This window comes from Calliphora vicina, chromosome 4 (genome assembly GCF_958450345.1).
Source record: "Calliphora vicina chromosome 4, idCalVici1.1, whole genome shotgun sequence".
Lineage (NCBI taxonomy): Eukaryota > Metazoa > Arthropoda > Insecta > Diptera > Calliphoridae > Calliphora > Calliphora vicina.
In genome coordinates, this window is record NC_088783.1 from 7,751,534 (window position 1) to 7,767,383 (window position 15,850).

Here is a 15,850-nt window from a genome sequence, read left to right on the forward strand (position 1 = left end):
TTTACCCACCAGATAATAAAACCAAGAATTAAACATTATATTTGCAATTTATTTGCACATGTTAAAATAACTAATCTCGTAGCTATTTATGTAGCTAGTGGTCACCCTAAGTGATAGCTAAAATCACTAGTTTTGCTGGGCAGCATTTTTGCATTGAATGCTAAAGAAGTCAATACATCCCTTTTAGAAAGTTGTTTTCATTAATGTCTAGTTATTTGGCTGACTGAAATTTATATATTTTTGGGTCATTCGGTCAATTGGTTACTTTATGTATCCTAGGTAATCTAGCGAGAAGTCAATCGGCACTTTATTGCGCCTAAGTAATCTGGGGTGTAGTCACTTTTAACATATTTTGTACTTTAGAAAGTTGTTATTTCACTCACCACAAGAAGTTGGAGAGTCAATTTGCACTAAGTTTCCTTTTGCAATAACTATTCACATAGCTAATTCCATAATCAGTTCGGGACACTTAGCCAGAACTGCAGGATTATTTGTGGTTTTTCTGCTTGAAATGTTTAAATTGTTCATAATGTGCGTATGCATGTGTGAGGATTTGTTACAATTTCAATGGAAGTGTTACAATGACAACGACCGTTTTGAATAGAGATGACAATTGTGTAATACCACTAAATACACATTCACATGGAAAACAAAAGAATGACAGAGTCTGTAATTAGTCCTTCCATGACTGAGAAATGTGATTTGTAAATGAGTTGCACAAAGTAAATTAAGGACAAGAAGAAGGCAATGATTGATTGGTCTGTCAAAATAGAGAAAATTTAAAAAAGAAATTTGTCAATACGACTTTATAATTCATTGGAATCATGGCAGAACAAGCAAGGTACAATTATTAGAAAGTATATTCTCAATTATACATTCCCTATAACGTCAAATAAAAGAAAATGAAAAAAATATAAAAAGGAAATGTCTAAAAAAATTAATTAAATTTAAATATTTATTACAAAAAATTCAATTTAAACCATTTATATTTGAAGAAAGACTATATTTTTTAAATAAGTGTATACAAATTTGAATTAAAACGTTAAAAATTTATGAAATATCGCGCCAACAAATTAAAAAAAGTGAAGTGATTGAATACATATTTTGACGTTTTAGGGGTGAACATTGAAAACTCTATCTAATAATTGTACCTGGTAACTGATTACACCATGCATTGGAATGATAATTTTCAATGTCTTTAATTTTAATCCATACAATTTTATCATTTGCATTAAATGATTATAAAACCAAAATTAGAATATGCGGAAAATGTAATAAAGGTAAGTTTTTAAAAGCTTTGTGCTTTAAAATTTTTAGAAAAGAATGCGTTTTTAGCTGAACCTTGCATTTGTGAATATCACGCTATTCCACACGAATTTTTTATACTGTACGTCGAATATTGGCTGCAGACATCAGTACTTAATTATAGCTTAGGTCCTTATGAAACTGAAATAAAATCTAGCTATGTCCCTCGGCTTTTAGAACTTATAAGCCAGATTTAGAAAATATTCAGCCTAGCCACAAAAGTCTTAAAATCAATTTTAAGTCAATAAAGTTGACTATTATTTTAAATTTCGTAGCTTAAAACAAATTTCAAATATAATTTAAAACGTTGTTTTATTATTATAAAAATAAGCTTAATGTTTTGAACTTTTATGTACATTTTTTTTTAATTTTTTTGAAATTTCTTTTTTTTTATTTACATTCATTGAAAAATATTTTCATTTATTTGAAAGTATGAGTTGGGAAATGTTTTGAAAGCTTTTTTAAAATATCTCTTATGGTACGAAAAAAACAAAAGTTCTATTTTAAAATAAAGTCGACAATAACAAAAAAAAAATTAACTTTAAAATTTCTTTTATAGTTAGGCTGATTAATTATACCCTTCACCATGAGTGTCATTCCCCTTGTAATTTCTACATTTTTCATTTGTGACCCCACAAAGTATATATATTCTGGATCGTTATAGATAGCGAAGACGATATAGCCATGTCCGTCTGTATGTTGTAGTCAATTTCCCGTAGCCCACAAATAATTTACATACATGATTCATACATCAATATATCGGAAATTCTTCCGGCTCGGTTGCTATTTAAAATCGACAAAATGGCTGAGATATAAGGAAAAAACCGGGATAACCTCGATTTTTGACCTATTTTTTATCTATATCTAGATTCCGAAGTCATTAATATAGACAATATGGATATCCAATGATAGATATTTCAAAGTCCATTGCAACAATGTATGTATATAAGGCTATAGTAAGTTGGACCTACAATGAGTCAAAATCGGGAAAAATATTTTTTAATCCGAATTTTTTTTTCATAAAAAAATTTTTTTTTGTCATAATTTATTTTCTCAAAAAAAATGTTTGTTTAAAAATTAAAAAAAAAAATTGGAAAAAAATTTAAAAAAATTTAATTTTGTTTAAATAAAAATATTTAAAAAAAATATATTTTTATGTATAATTTGGTGAACGGTATATAAGATTCGGCACAGCCGAATATAGCTCTCTTACTTGTTTTTTTACCTAATAAACTGTTATGTTTAAATGAAATTAATTTATTTTTTATATTCCTTACCATTGCAGCTATTTTGAGGGCTTTGCTACTGACCTAAGCCTCTACCATCCATAGCATGACTTCAACATTAGACGTACCAGAACCTTCTCCCCTAAGCCTACCCTCCCTCAATGACGACAAAGATTTCCACATGGCCGCCAGTACGAGTGCAGATGAAAATAATCAAAACATGAATATGGCCGACAAGGATGGGCCCGATAAATATCTGCTGATTATTGCCCAATATCTCGATGGTCACATAAATGACACAGATGCCATCGATCGATATAATGGTCCTGTGCTGATAGCTAGCATTAAAAATGTCTACTGGATATTTCTGATACAGTATGCCATGTTGGCGATGATGGGCATCCTAATGAATGTTACCATAATTGCGTACATTATGTACCATCGTCTGTACAAGGATGTGACACATGCATTTATTGTGAATTTGGCATTTTGCCATTTTATACAGTGTGCTGTGGTGTTGCCGATTTCGTTGATGGTGATGCTGATACAGAATTGGATATTTGGCCAGTTTTTGTGTTTCTTCCTGCCCATGCTGCAGGTGAGTTGTAATTAGAGGATAGAATGTAATGTCAAGTGATTTAGATGGTGAAATGAAAATGTAGGTTGTTTTTGTTGGGCAAAAGTTAGTTGACAATTTGGAAGTTTTTGTTAAGATAAAGATGTTGATGAGGAGATTTTGCATTGTAACAAAGTTGCAATGTAGTGGCAATTTATTTAATGATTGCTTCAATAACACAGTGCAACACGAAAAAAATGATAAAAGACCAAAACAAAAGAGAGCCATGTCTCCTAGTTTTGCCCAAAGTCATGCACTTTTTATGGGCCCCCAAAGATTTGTGGTCCTCAGTGTAATTTTTGCAAATAAGTGATAATTTTCTCAGGCTCATATCTTGCAAATGGTTTGGAATTTTGATTTACTCTCTGAGGCAAAGTTGTAGCCCTTGTCATAAAGAACACAAAACCTTCATCTTCAAGATCAAAATCGCAAAAAACTTTAAAAAATTCCAAATAAATTTAGAAATACATTTTTTAAAGCTGCCTAAAAGAATGCTTTAGTTTATAATAATTTAATAGTTTATGGCCCAAAACACTTAATTCCTTTAGTTTTTTCTTACTAACTTATATTGACCTACCTATACGGTCTTAAGAGTCATTCCTAGGAACTTCATATGTTCTAGAAAGTTATTTATTGAGATCTTAGGTACATTTTTGTAGTTGATTGTTTCCTTGAATTTTGAACGGTTTGCTACCTTTGAATCTAAACAGGGGGAAAAAGGTATAAAAAACGAATTTTTTTAAGTATTTGCGATTTTTACCTTGAAGATGAGATTTTTTTGATTTTATATGTTCACAATTCTTACTCTTTACGACAAGGGCTACAACTTTGCCTCAGAGAGTAAATCAGAATTCCGAACTGTTTGCAAGATATGAGCCTGAGTAAGTGATCACTTTTTTGCAAAAATGATTCCGAGACCCTAATTCTTTGGGGGTCCATAAAAAAGTGCAAAACTAGTGTACGTATGGTTATATTTCCATGACTTAAAAAATTACACACAGTGTTATGTGTAATTTAAATATTATTAATTTTTAAATTTAAGTTATTTTAGCACCTTCCACAATGAGGCTTATTCGAAAATAAATGTTGATAAAGGTATTTATAGACGGCAATATTGAGTATTAACACTTTTCAAATTTAAAATGTTATTGAAATCAGTCGGTATTTCAAAAAATCGTTTCGAAAAAACATTTATTGTTTACACGATAGTATTACAAATATTTTATTTCTTTGTTGATTGATATTTTTCTGAAAATTTTATTTTTATTTTATATTTTCTTGACTTTTTTATTTGTTTTTATAAATACATACCCGATACATATGAAAATAAAAAGTTTTTGAATTGTTTTAAACAAATTTTCAATACCGACCGTAAATCAAAAAAATCATTTGTATTTTTTGAAATTCTAATACAAATTTTGTTTAGACGATGAAATTGTATTATGATACTTGAGTTTTTGACAAATATTAATACTCAGTATTGCCGTCTATAAATACCTTAAGTAAATAACTTCTAAACTACTGATTAGTTTTCTTTTCTTGGCTATATTTATTTACTTTAGACCTGATAGCTAATAAAATGCTGAAAATAGCTGGCACCCTTACCTTTGGTCTCTCATTTGTATTTCTATTTTCCCAAAGTTAATACTTTGTTGTGTCTTTAAATATTTGTTTGGTGTTTAAGGAATTCTTTTTAATTTACTTTTGTTTTGCTTTTATTTCTTCAGGAAAGTAATAATTTTCCGCATTTAGTTTTCTGGTTTTAATCAATCTTGCTGCAGCTATTTATAGATTCTCTTAAACAACAATACCCTACATTAGGCAAGTTGCATTATACATAGGTTTAGTCTAGTTTTTTCTAATAAAGTAAAGATAAAGTATAGTTTCCTTCAAACAATCTATTGTAGCTGTCTCATCCATATTTAGTTTCCATTGCTAAAGAAGTGTATTCATCAACGTACCATTAACCAACAAACTCAAACTTTAGCTCTCTTCTTTCATTTATTTCTTAATTTCCAATACGATTTTTCTTACTTCTTTAACCCCACCACTCCCCATTCTGTACAGCTGTAGACAAACATTTGTCTGTATTTTTTTTCTTTTAGCAGCTTCTTTTATTTCTATTAAAGGTTTTTCTATCACTTTTTTTGTTTGTCTTTCCTCAGCTTAAGAATAAATTTTGAAAAATGTCTTTAACTTGATATTCGAATACAAAGTAAATGAAGAAAGTACATGTTTTATTCATGATAATCTAGAAATTTACACAAATGCACACATACTATACATTAGATATATTCACATAGAAAATAGACATTTTAACACTAACAAACTTAAACACTATTACTCTATAGATCCATATAAGGATAAAAGACAATATTTTTCAAATACTTTATGGTTTTTTTATGGTAAAAAATTTGCTTTAACAACATTTATTATGGAATTAAGTTTATATGCATACATATCGCACTGGTTCCTCTAAAGAGCGTCAACTCAAAATTTTTCAATTTTCACTTTTTGCAGGAAATCGATGTACAGTGGTCATATCTACCCGCTGTAAAAATCTTACATCATTTTCTCTACTCTTTCGCCAAAAAAATACAGTTGTATCCCTCTTCTTGATATAAAAGTAGCTTCTCCAGAGTCAACTAAAGAGAAATATTTTGAGTTGTCCCCAAATGTAAGCTGAATTCATATCAGTTGTGTTTCAACTAAATAGAAATATTTTAAGTTGTGCTAGTGTTTATGTCACAGCGGTTTACTTTGATAATGTTCGATTTTGTGTTGTCTCTTTTTAGTTGTTATAGGTAAGTTTATTGTGCTGTTATATTTCGTTTTGTTTCTATATTTATGAAATTATTGTGACATTTTAAACTATATACAAAAAACTGAATGTGCGCTTGTACATTTGTATGCATGTATGTCTGAACTCTATAGACTGCTAAATGCTGGACCGATTTTCTTAAAATTATTACAGTATTTTCCCATCCGAGTTTTAGCTAGTCACTATACAAAAACCTTAAAAAAACAGCAAAAATTACTTATCATTTTATTTCTATCATGCCTAGTCAGTAGTCCATGATTTTAATTCTTAGTTTTTTCATTAAACAAAACTGTTGTTAATTTGTTTTACAATAGAAATAGCACAAAAAAATAATTATTTTGAACAATTCTCGCCTGGTTTACATAAAAACTTAAATTTTTGACGATGACGTGTGCGAATCTAGAACACTATTCAGCTTATTTCGTTGAGAATAGCGATGATAGTACGGAGGATCCATTCATAGACAATTCTGAGGACGAGTTTCATACATCGGCAGTTTCTGAAAGCAGTTCTTCGGACTTCGAAAATCAGGTAGAAGAAGCAATTAGTCGAAAAAGAAAGATATACCGCTATAATTCCACAAAAAATAAAAAGCAAAAACAACAAAAATTTTTAAGAGACTTCGGACTTCAGTATACATCGTTATCTGAATCCAAAAAAAATGTAAAATCTAGAAGTTTGCGCCCACCTTGCGGAGAAAAGTGTCGTTTGCGATGCAGCGAAAAAATAACCGAATCAACACGCATGCAAATTTTCCACAAATATTGGTCATTTGGTGACCTACAAAGACAAAGGGAGTTTATAGCTAGCCATACAAAGCCAATTAAACCAAAATATAGGTACGTCTGCACACAAGATTTTCGTAGACTAAATAACAGTTTTTCCTTGAAAGTCGACTCAAAATCAATAAGGGTATGTAAGACATTTTTTAAAGCAACCCTTGATATAACCAACAAAGTTATAGATACAGCAGTTAGAAAAAAGAATGAAGAAGGATTTGTAGAGGGTGACCTTCGTGGAAAGCATAACAATCATCTGAAAGTAAGCTCTGAAATTAGGAATAGTATACGGGAATTTATAAAAAATATACCTAAAATTGAGTCTCATTATTTGCGAGCTCAAACGACACGTGAATATATTGAAAGTGGTAAAAGTATTGCAGATCTATACAGGGACTACAAAGAGAATCGCGAATCAGAGAATTTAACGCCCGGAAGTAAAATTATGTTCTACAGGATATTCAATGGAGAATTTAACTTATCTTTTTTTAAACCTAAGAAAGACCAATGTGAACTCTGCGAATCGTTCAAGAATTCAGACGAAAATGGCAAAAGAGATTTGATTGAAGTCTACACTTTACACCAGGAAGAAAAGAAATTATGTAGAGAAGAAAAAGAATTAGATAAGAAAAAAGGCAATGTTGCTGTATATGATCTGCAGGCAGTCCTTCCATTGCCAAAAGGATTTACAACTTCCTTTTATTACAAAAGTAAAATAAACTGCTATAATTTTACCATCAGCGACCTTTATGTTAAAAATGTTGATTGCTTTTTTTGGACCGAAGTGGAAGGAAAGCGTGGCTCCAATGAGATTGGAACTTGTGTACTTTTGTATATTAATAATCTTGTACAAAAAACAGATAACGTCCAAGATTTAGATTTAATATTTTATTCAGACAACTGCTGTGGACAGCAAAAAAATAAGTATTTACTTTCAATGTACTTTTATGCAGTTCAAAAGTATAATTTACGAAGCATTACACACAAGTATTTGATCCAAGGCCACTCTCAAAACGAAGGAGACAACGTACATAGCGTAATAGAAAAACAAGTGAAGAGATATCTAGGTAGCAAACCAATATATACGCCAGATCAATATACCACCTTAATAACAGCCGCTAAAAAGACCGGAACTCCATATGCAGTTCACCAATTATCGCATGATGCATTTTACGACCTTAAGTCACTACAAGAAGAATGGGGCCAAAATTTTGTTATAAATGAGGGCAACCAAAAAGTTAAATGGAATAACATTAAAGTTCTACGAGTAGAAAAGGATAACTTAGATTCGTTTTTATACAAAACATCTTATAAAGAAACAAAATTTGACAAGGTGTATGTAAAAAAAAAAACTTAAAGTCTTCTGACGATTGGAATAATCTTAAGTAAGTTTTTATTAATTAAAATTAGCAATACAAGTTGTAAAAAAATTAACCATTTTTCTCCTTTCAGGCTTTGTTCTGCTTATTCCGAAAAGTTACCATTATCGGAAATTAAAAAAGTAGACATAAGTGAACTGGTAAAAAAAAACATCATTCCAAAAGAGTATTACGAATCGTACTACAAAAACATAATAGATATCTAATTTTCATTCATTTTTAAATTTAATTACTATTTTTTGTTATGTATGTATGTGAATAAACATTAATTAAACCATTTTAAACTGAATAATATAAATTTGATTTACTTTAGGATACATAAGTTTGATATTTCTAACCATAAGTGACATGTTTATTAGAATTAAACAGAATTCTCAGTTAAACTGGCACAACATGAAATGACACCACTATATAAATGAACAAATTTCACATAAAGGGGAACAACTCAAAAAACTTGTTATTTTTCAATAATCCCTGAAAAAATTACAAAAACAACTACCGTTGTATACTTCTTACTCATATTTCTTTACAATGCCATAATTGTTTTTAACTTTCATTGTAAATATTCCAAAAAAAACAGTTTTTTGCCTCTACTGAAAATTTGTAAATTTTGAGTTGACTCCCTTTAGAGGAACAAGTGCGATATGGTTAAATCCAAGAATATTTTCATTTCAATGACAAAAATTACACGGTCATGACAGTATAAGTTCAACTCTACTACCAAAGGGTAGTCAATTTGGCGATTTTGGTGACCAATTTCATTTTAGGGCCTCCAAAGATTCTGAAAATCTGTGGGCTCTCAAAAAAAGGTGTCATCAGTTTTTGGCCAACAGCTATATAATATAGATAAGAGTTTGGTGAACGAATAATTACCTAGTAAAAGTACTTTTTTTTTCTTTCCAGCAAATTTTTTAGTGTGAACAAATTTATAGCGTTTTATACGACATTGGAAAGACCTTTGAAATATCTACCAGTAGATATCCATATTGTCCTTATTAATGAATTAGTAATACAGATATAGATAGATGTCAAAAATCGAGGATTTCGGGGTTTTTTGCTTATATCTAAGCCATTCGTGGGCCAATTTTTTCGATTTTAAATACCAACCGAACCGGGACTATACCGGATATATTGATGTATGAACCATGTATGTAAGCTATTTGGGGACTACGAAAAGTTGATTTCAACATACAGACGGACATGACTAGATCAACTCCTCTATCTATAACTATTCAGAATATATATATACTTTATGGGGACTAAAATGTAGAAATTACAAACAGAATCACAAACTTATAATTCGCCAAAACGTTACAAAGGACATTTTAAATAAACACTTTATTGAAATTATCATTTTAAATAAGTCTGAAAACAAACAAATATCTACACAGTTTTGTAGTAAAGAAAAGTACTGAAACATTTTTTAAAAAATATTAAGAAATGTATTTTTGAGAATTCTGGAATGTCTTTTACGTGAACTAACTTGCTATGGTTGAGAATATATCTTTATGACTAGGAAAGAAGAATTATAAATTCTTTCATTACCCCAAATGTTCAAAAAATTCTGGGATTTTACCATATACTGTTGCATTTTACTACAATATACGAGAGATGTGACATAAAATGCATCATAGATTTTTATATTGTTGTTTTTGTTTATTTTCATTTTAGTATCTATCTATCCACACTGCATTGTTTGCATTTAATACTAACAAAGTGTCAATCTAAAACATGAATTAATATAAATGTTTATGGATCTGTGTGTATACAATGAAAGATACTTGTGTATATAGACATAGACTAGTTGTATTTATGGCCAACAAGCATACACAAGTAAAACCCAGCAGTTCTGGGCGACTGAGTCTCAAACTAGTGATTTGGTTCATCAATTACAGATGCAGAATATCAGTTGAGACTGCATGGATAAACTTTAAAAATTACTACAGTTTGGCCAAACAAGAGTTTGTACAATGATAATAGCACTTTTTACTGAGTGAAATGGGTTATCCCTAAAATGAAAAGAAGCTAAAACAAGTAAGAGGAAGACTTGTATAGCCACCATATAGTCATATGGGGACTATAGTCCGAACAGTCCAGAATTTGATAGAGTGATTAATTTCTTAAAAATTTTAATTATGTCGTAATTTTTGTTAATATCATTGTACATAAATTATTTATTTTTCCGATATAGCGGCTAGTTTAATTATTGATCGATCCTCCCAAAAGTTTGTAGCTTGTCTATCTTCAATTTCATCACAATATTGATTATTATAAAGAAATTATGAATGTTCAAGTCATTTTCTGAGGGAGACCTTGTATGGGGACTGGGGACAAATGTTGCCCCCCATCTTTTTTAAGGGACACTGACTCTCCACTAGATTACATTTGGTTTGTAAAATAACTACATCCTGAAATGAAGAACAAAATAAAACAAGTAAGAGCTATATTCGGCTGTGCCGAATCTTATATACCCTTCAAAAAAAAATTTTTTTTCGCAAAGTAGTTTTTTAATTTTTTTGGGAAAAAATATTTTTCTAACAGTTATTTCAATTGTTTTTTTTTTTAAATTTTAAAATTTTTTTTTTTGTTTTTTAATTTTTTTTGATGAAAAAAAAATTCGGGTTAAAAAATATTTTTTCCGATTTTGACCCATTGTAGGTCTTATATACATACGTCATTGTAAAGGTCTTTGAAATATCTATCATTAGATATCCATATTGTCTATATTAATGACTTAGTAATCCAGATATAGGTCAAAATTGGTATAAACATCTAGGTTGTCCTGGTTTTTTCCTCATATCTCAGCCATTTGCGGACCGATTTGGCTGATTTTAAATAGCATGTCTGACAGAATTATTGAAGATTTGGATCCCGATGATATCTGGGGTCTTCTGAAAATTGATTTCAACAGACAGACGGACAGACAGACAGACTGACATGGCTTAATCGACTTCGCTATCAATACGGATCCAGAATATACATATATACTTTATAGGGTCGGAAAAAGCTTCTCACGAACGTGAAGGATATAATTAAAGTGACTACCATCTTGACTACATAGAAACACTAAAATGACAATCTTCTTCAAAATAGTTTACATGGAATGTATAAAGCAACCAACTTGTCAAATGACTATGTCAAGTAAGCCAACTTTTGAAATCTATTACTTCCGATCGGGATGAAATTTGCATCAAGGTTAGTTTTTGATTTTGCCAAAAAAATCAAAAATGTTATATCTTGAGTTACAAAACATTTATTTTGATATACATATATCCCACTCGCATCCCACTATTTTTTTCTTTTTTGTTTTTTTTTTTTCAAAATAGGACCTTTTTATTTTTGTTCAAAAGAAAGTTTACATATTTTTTTGAAGACGAAAGATTGAGGAAATAGCTATCTAAACTATTTGGGACACATTTTACTAAGAACAATAGGTAATAAGTTACATGAATGAGAAAAAACAACTGTTTGGCCAAAATGTAAAATTTTAAACCCCCCTCTAATTCAGAGAGTTCTCCACCGATATTGTTGAAAAATTTGCAAATTTCATCCCGATCGGAAAACAATGATTTCAAAAGTTGGTTCCCCCATAAATTAATGCCAAATGAAAATGACTGTCTAACACAAATACATTTACTATTTTTTGAACAGCTGGGCATATAAAAGCAATGAACACAAATGCAAGTGTAAATAAATGTTAGAGAAAATATAAAAATAAAATTTACTGATTGAGTTGACAGGAAGGGGGAAATTGTTAGTTGTATTTATAAGAATATAAAGCTATAAATATAGATCTGAAAGACTATATCGCTGGAGGTTATACTACATTTGTTTAATACAATTTACAGCTTTTAATGAGAATTTGGTATTAGAGTTATGCAATCAATCATAAATTTCAGAATTGGAGAGTAAATTCTTATTGAATTTGAACAAATCATATCCGTTAATAATACTATGTGAACAATATGTTGTAACAGGTTTGCTATATCCCCAGGATTTTTTAAATAACAAAATATTCAATCATGTTTCCTTATAAATTACATATTTTCAATAAAATACTCAATTTAAAAGCAATTTATTTTAAAATTTTACAAAATTTATTTAATAGTAGCCTTAATAAATTTATTCCTTTTAATTCAATTTAAGTTCTTACATATTTTCTGTAACAAAAATATTCAACATTTACATTTTTCTTAACTAACATATATTGCAATAATAAATATTGTGTCATATATTTTTAAAGGTAATTTAATAAAAACATAACATAACCTGTAGCCATTTAAGTTATTCCTTTTGAGTTGAAAGCTAATGAAAAAAAATAACAAGCAGCATTTCCAATGAATTATACAGCATGACTTTAGGCGTCAAACAAAAAGAACAAAATATGTACAGCAAAGCTAAATATTAAGTAGAACAAATCAGTCTCTAATGCAGCATAAATTGTTCAACAAATACAAACAACGATAAATTTCATTTGGGCAAATTATTTGCCAACAAAAGATTGTACATTCTTTTCTAAATTTAATAACAAATAGAATATTTTATTATTTATAAATAAACAAAGCATACTTTTGGTTGTTGTTTTACAATTTGTATTGTTATGTTGTTTTTTGTAAACATAAAAATCTTTCTCGTAAAACACTCAAATTTGCAATTTTGATTTCGTTTTTAAATTGTCTTCATAAATTTTTCAAACGCCAGACATGTCTTTTCTTTAACTGCAGCTTGTTAAAATTTTAAAAAAGGTTGTTTTATTACTGTCATTTATTTATGCAAATCTGGGCATGTTTTTATATCCTTTGCCACTGATTGTGGCCAAAAGCTTAAAGCACGTTGTTGGGGCTAAGATTTTCATTGTTTTTGCCATTTAATACGTGTCATCTTGTATGCAAAAGGGAGTTGTATAAACAAGGCCAGTTGGAGTTTAGCAGGAATATGGTGTTTTCGGACCTAATAAGTACTTTACACCTGGTTTGAATTTCAGGGGAAATTTAAGTCAAATATTTTGTAGTTTATACTCCAAGCAAGGTTCAATTCTATTTATTGTAATACTCAAAACTATTATAAAAAATGTCTGAATATGTTGGCCCATATCACAGCATTTATGGATCTATTTAGCTTATTTTCAATACCAAAATATTCGAGATTGTATTATTGTATATTTGGCATTAACTTCAGAATCGTATCAACTGTATATAATTTTACATTTTAAAGCTGTTTCTTTCATTATTCGTGCGCCTAAACGACCCATTTATTTATTATGAAACATTAATTGCCTACTATTCGGCTTAGAGTATCACAAAGTCGCTTTTGCCCGATAGAAAAATTCTTTATATGATCAATCCTATATCAATTTCTCGTAAAAAAACCATTTTAATGGTTTAATACAAAAACCTACAGCAGCAACAGCTCCAACAAAAAAATAAAACGTTAAATTTAAATAAATCTAATTGTTGTTACATGTAACCATAAAATACAAAAAAAGCTTAAACAGAATTCCATTCCACATACACATTAACACAATTTAAACGTGTTTTGCAGTAAATATAAACTAAAAACCATTAATTAAAATTCCAGACAAAATGTGGGGCAAATGTGTTCTGTTGGAAATTTAAAATGAGGTAAAACAAAAAAGAAAAATACAATGTAGAATTTATATTTTGCTAAATGAAATTATAATAAATTTATTTTAAAACAACAGCAGGTGTTTAAAATTACAGTTTTTTGGACATAATTTAAAGATTATTATCAAATAATTAAGATTTAAGAGCCAAAAACGGTGCGTTTTAAGATTAATCAGGAGTAAACAGGGGTAGTTATTGTGTTATTATGTTTTTGTGACTAAAAATATTCTTATTTTCTATTGTATCCCAGCAGTTCTGCAGAAGTCAATGTATCCTTTTTAGATAGTAATTTTCATTAATGTCCTATAACTGCCTCCAATTTGTCATTTGGCTACATTATGATAAAGACACCTTGAAACATGTACATTAAACTATTTTCAATTACTTGCTGGAAAAAGTTTTAACTCTTTGCGGTTTAGTGGTTAGTTTACTAACCACCTTTTAGTCTTTAAACGTCAGATATATATATATATTAATTTGAAAATATTGCAAAGTGCAGTTTTTTTAAGAGACTTTCATGCATTGAATAAAAAAAAACACAGAGTGTTTATTGTTCATCGAATTCAGTGTTAATTTTTTTAGTTTGTTTGGTCTGAAAATTTAGTCAAAATTATTCGATTTCAAAAAAAATGATTTACTAACCACTGTGGTTAGTAAACAAACCACCCTTGGAAAACCTTGGAATGGCGTGTTTTTCAATTCTTTTGATTTTAAACTTATACACAAAAAAACGTGGCAGAAAGATTTTTTTAAATATTTCCAATGGTAGTTTAAAATAAAGTTGACTTTAACAAAAATTAACTGTAAAATTTATTTTAAAATGCAGCATCTTTAACATGGAATTACCATTAATGCTGTACATTTAATAGTTTCTAAGTTATGGGGAATTATGTTAGCATGCTTTTTTAAATTTTTGTTTTGTCCAGCATACCGGACTTTATTTTGCACTTTTTGCACTTCTGCGTAATTTGTAATTTGAGATATGTATGACATTTTACGATTTTTGTTGGTATCAAGTTATCCTTTGAAAGACCTAACTCAGTTGTCAAAAACTTGAGTGGTGAGAATGTATTACACAGTGCAAGACCAAAAAAAAAGTTTTTTGCGATTTTTATCTTGAAGTAAATTCCGAACTGTTTGCAAGATATGAGCCAGAGAAAATGATACCTTTTTTGCAAAAATGACACCGAGGCCCCAAATTTTTGGGAGCCCACAAAACAAGTGCATGACTTGGGAAAAACTAGGAGACAAGAGTCTCTTTTTTTTGGTTTTTTATCACATAGTGGTGTCCGTATATGGTTATATTGCCATGACTTCAAAAATTAGACACAGTGTTATTGGTTGTATGACTTAAAAATTAAGGATTTTTTTAAATTTTTGAATTTTATTTGAAACGTTTGTACAGCATAAATTCATAGTATTGGCCATTGTTAGATATGACCTTTTCCCAGCTGTCTGGCAACGTATGGATTCCGAGCTAAAATAAAGAAACAACCCAATATGGGATACTCTATTACAAAGTGAAACGTATCCCAGAGAGAACGTTGTGCATAGATCGAAATAAATATTAGTCGGACGGGGCGTGGTCTGGACAATAAAGCGGTGAAGCAAAACTTTAAAACCACTTCATTCTAAATACAGCATTGTCATGATAGAATATTTTAATTTCATGTTTGTCCTCATATTCTGGTCGTTTTTCGGCCAATGCTCAATTCAAACAAATCAGTTGTCGTAAATAAAGATTCTCTGTGATTGTCTGGCCAGATTTCCATAGCCCATAATAGATTGGATCAGTTTTCTCCCACCGAATACAGAGCATGAATATTTTATTTTGGTGTCGATTCGGCTTGTTGGCCGTGCTCGGTATAAGATCTCTTACGCCTCGGGTTATTATAATGGATGAATTTTTCATCATAAGTACACAGAGAAAACAGATTCGTGATAGCAACCGAATTTGTGACCGAATTTCACAGTTGTGGCTACAATATTTTGGAATGGGTAACCAAAGTTTGATTGCCTCAACTGAAATTCTTCTTTATCAACTGACTTTCTATTGTTATAACTGAAAAATTCTATATGTGCAACCGAATCATTCGATTG

At 29.7% G+C, this 15,850-nt stretch overlaps 1 protein-coding gene across 1 annotated transcript in view; it reads left to right on the forward strand.

The window, feature by feature from the left end:
* The first annotated feature begins 2,596 nt into the window (after positions 1–2,596).
* Positions 2,597–15,850, forward strand: part of LOC135957917 (uncharacterized) — a 76,110-nt gene continuing 62,856 nt past the window's right edge. Inside the window, exon 1 of the mRNA XM_065508759.1 lies at positions 2,597–3,129. Within this exon, the coding sequence (XP_065364831.1) occupies positions 2,638–3,129 (492 nt within the window). The 5' untranslated portion in view covers positions 2,597–2,637. The remainder of the gene's footprint in view (positions 3,130–15,850) is intronic.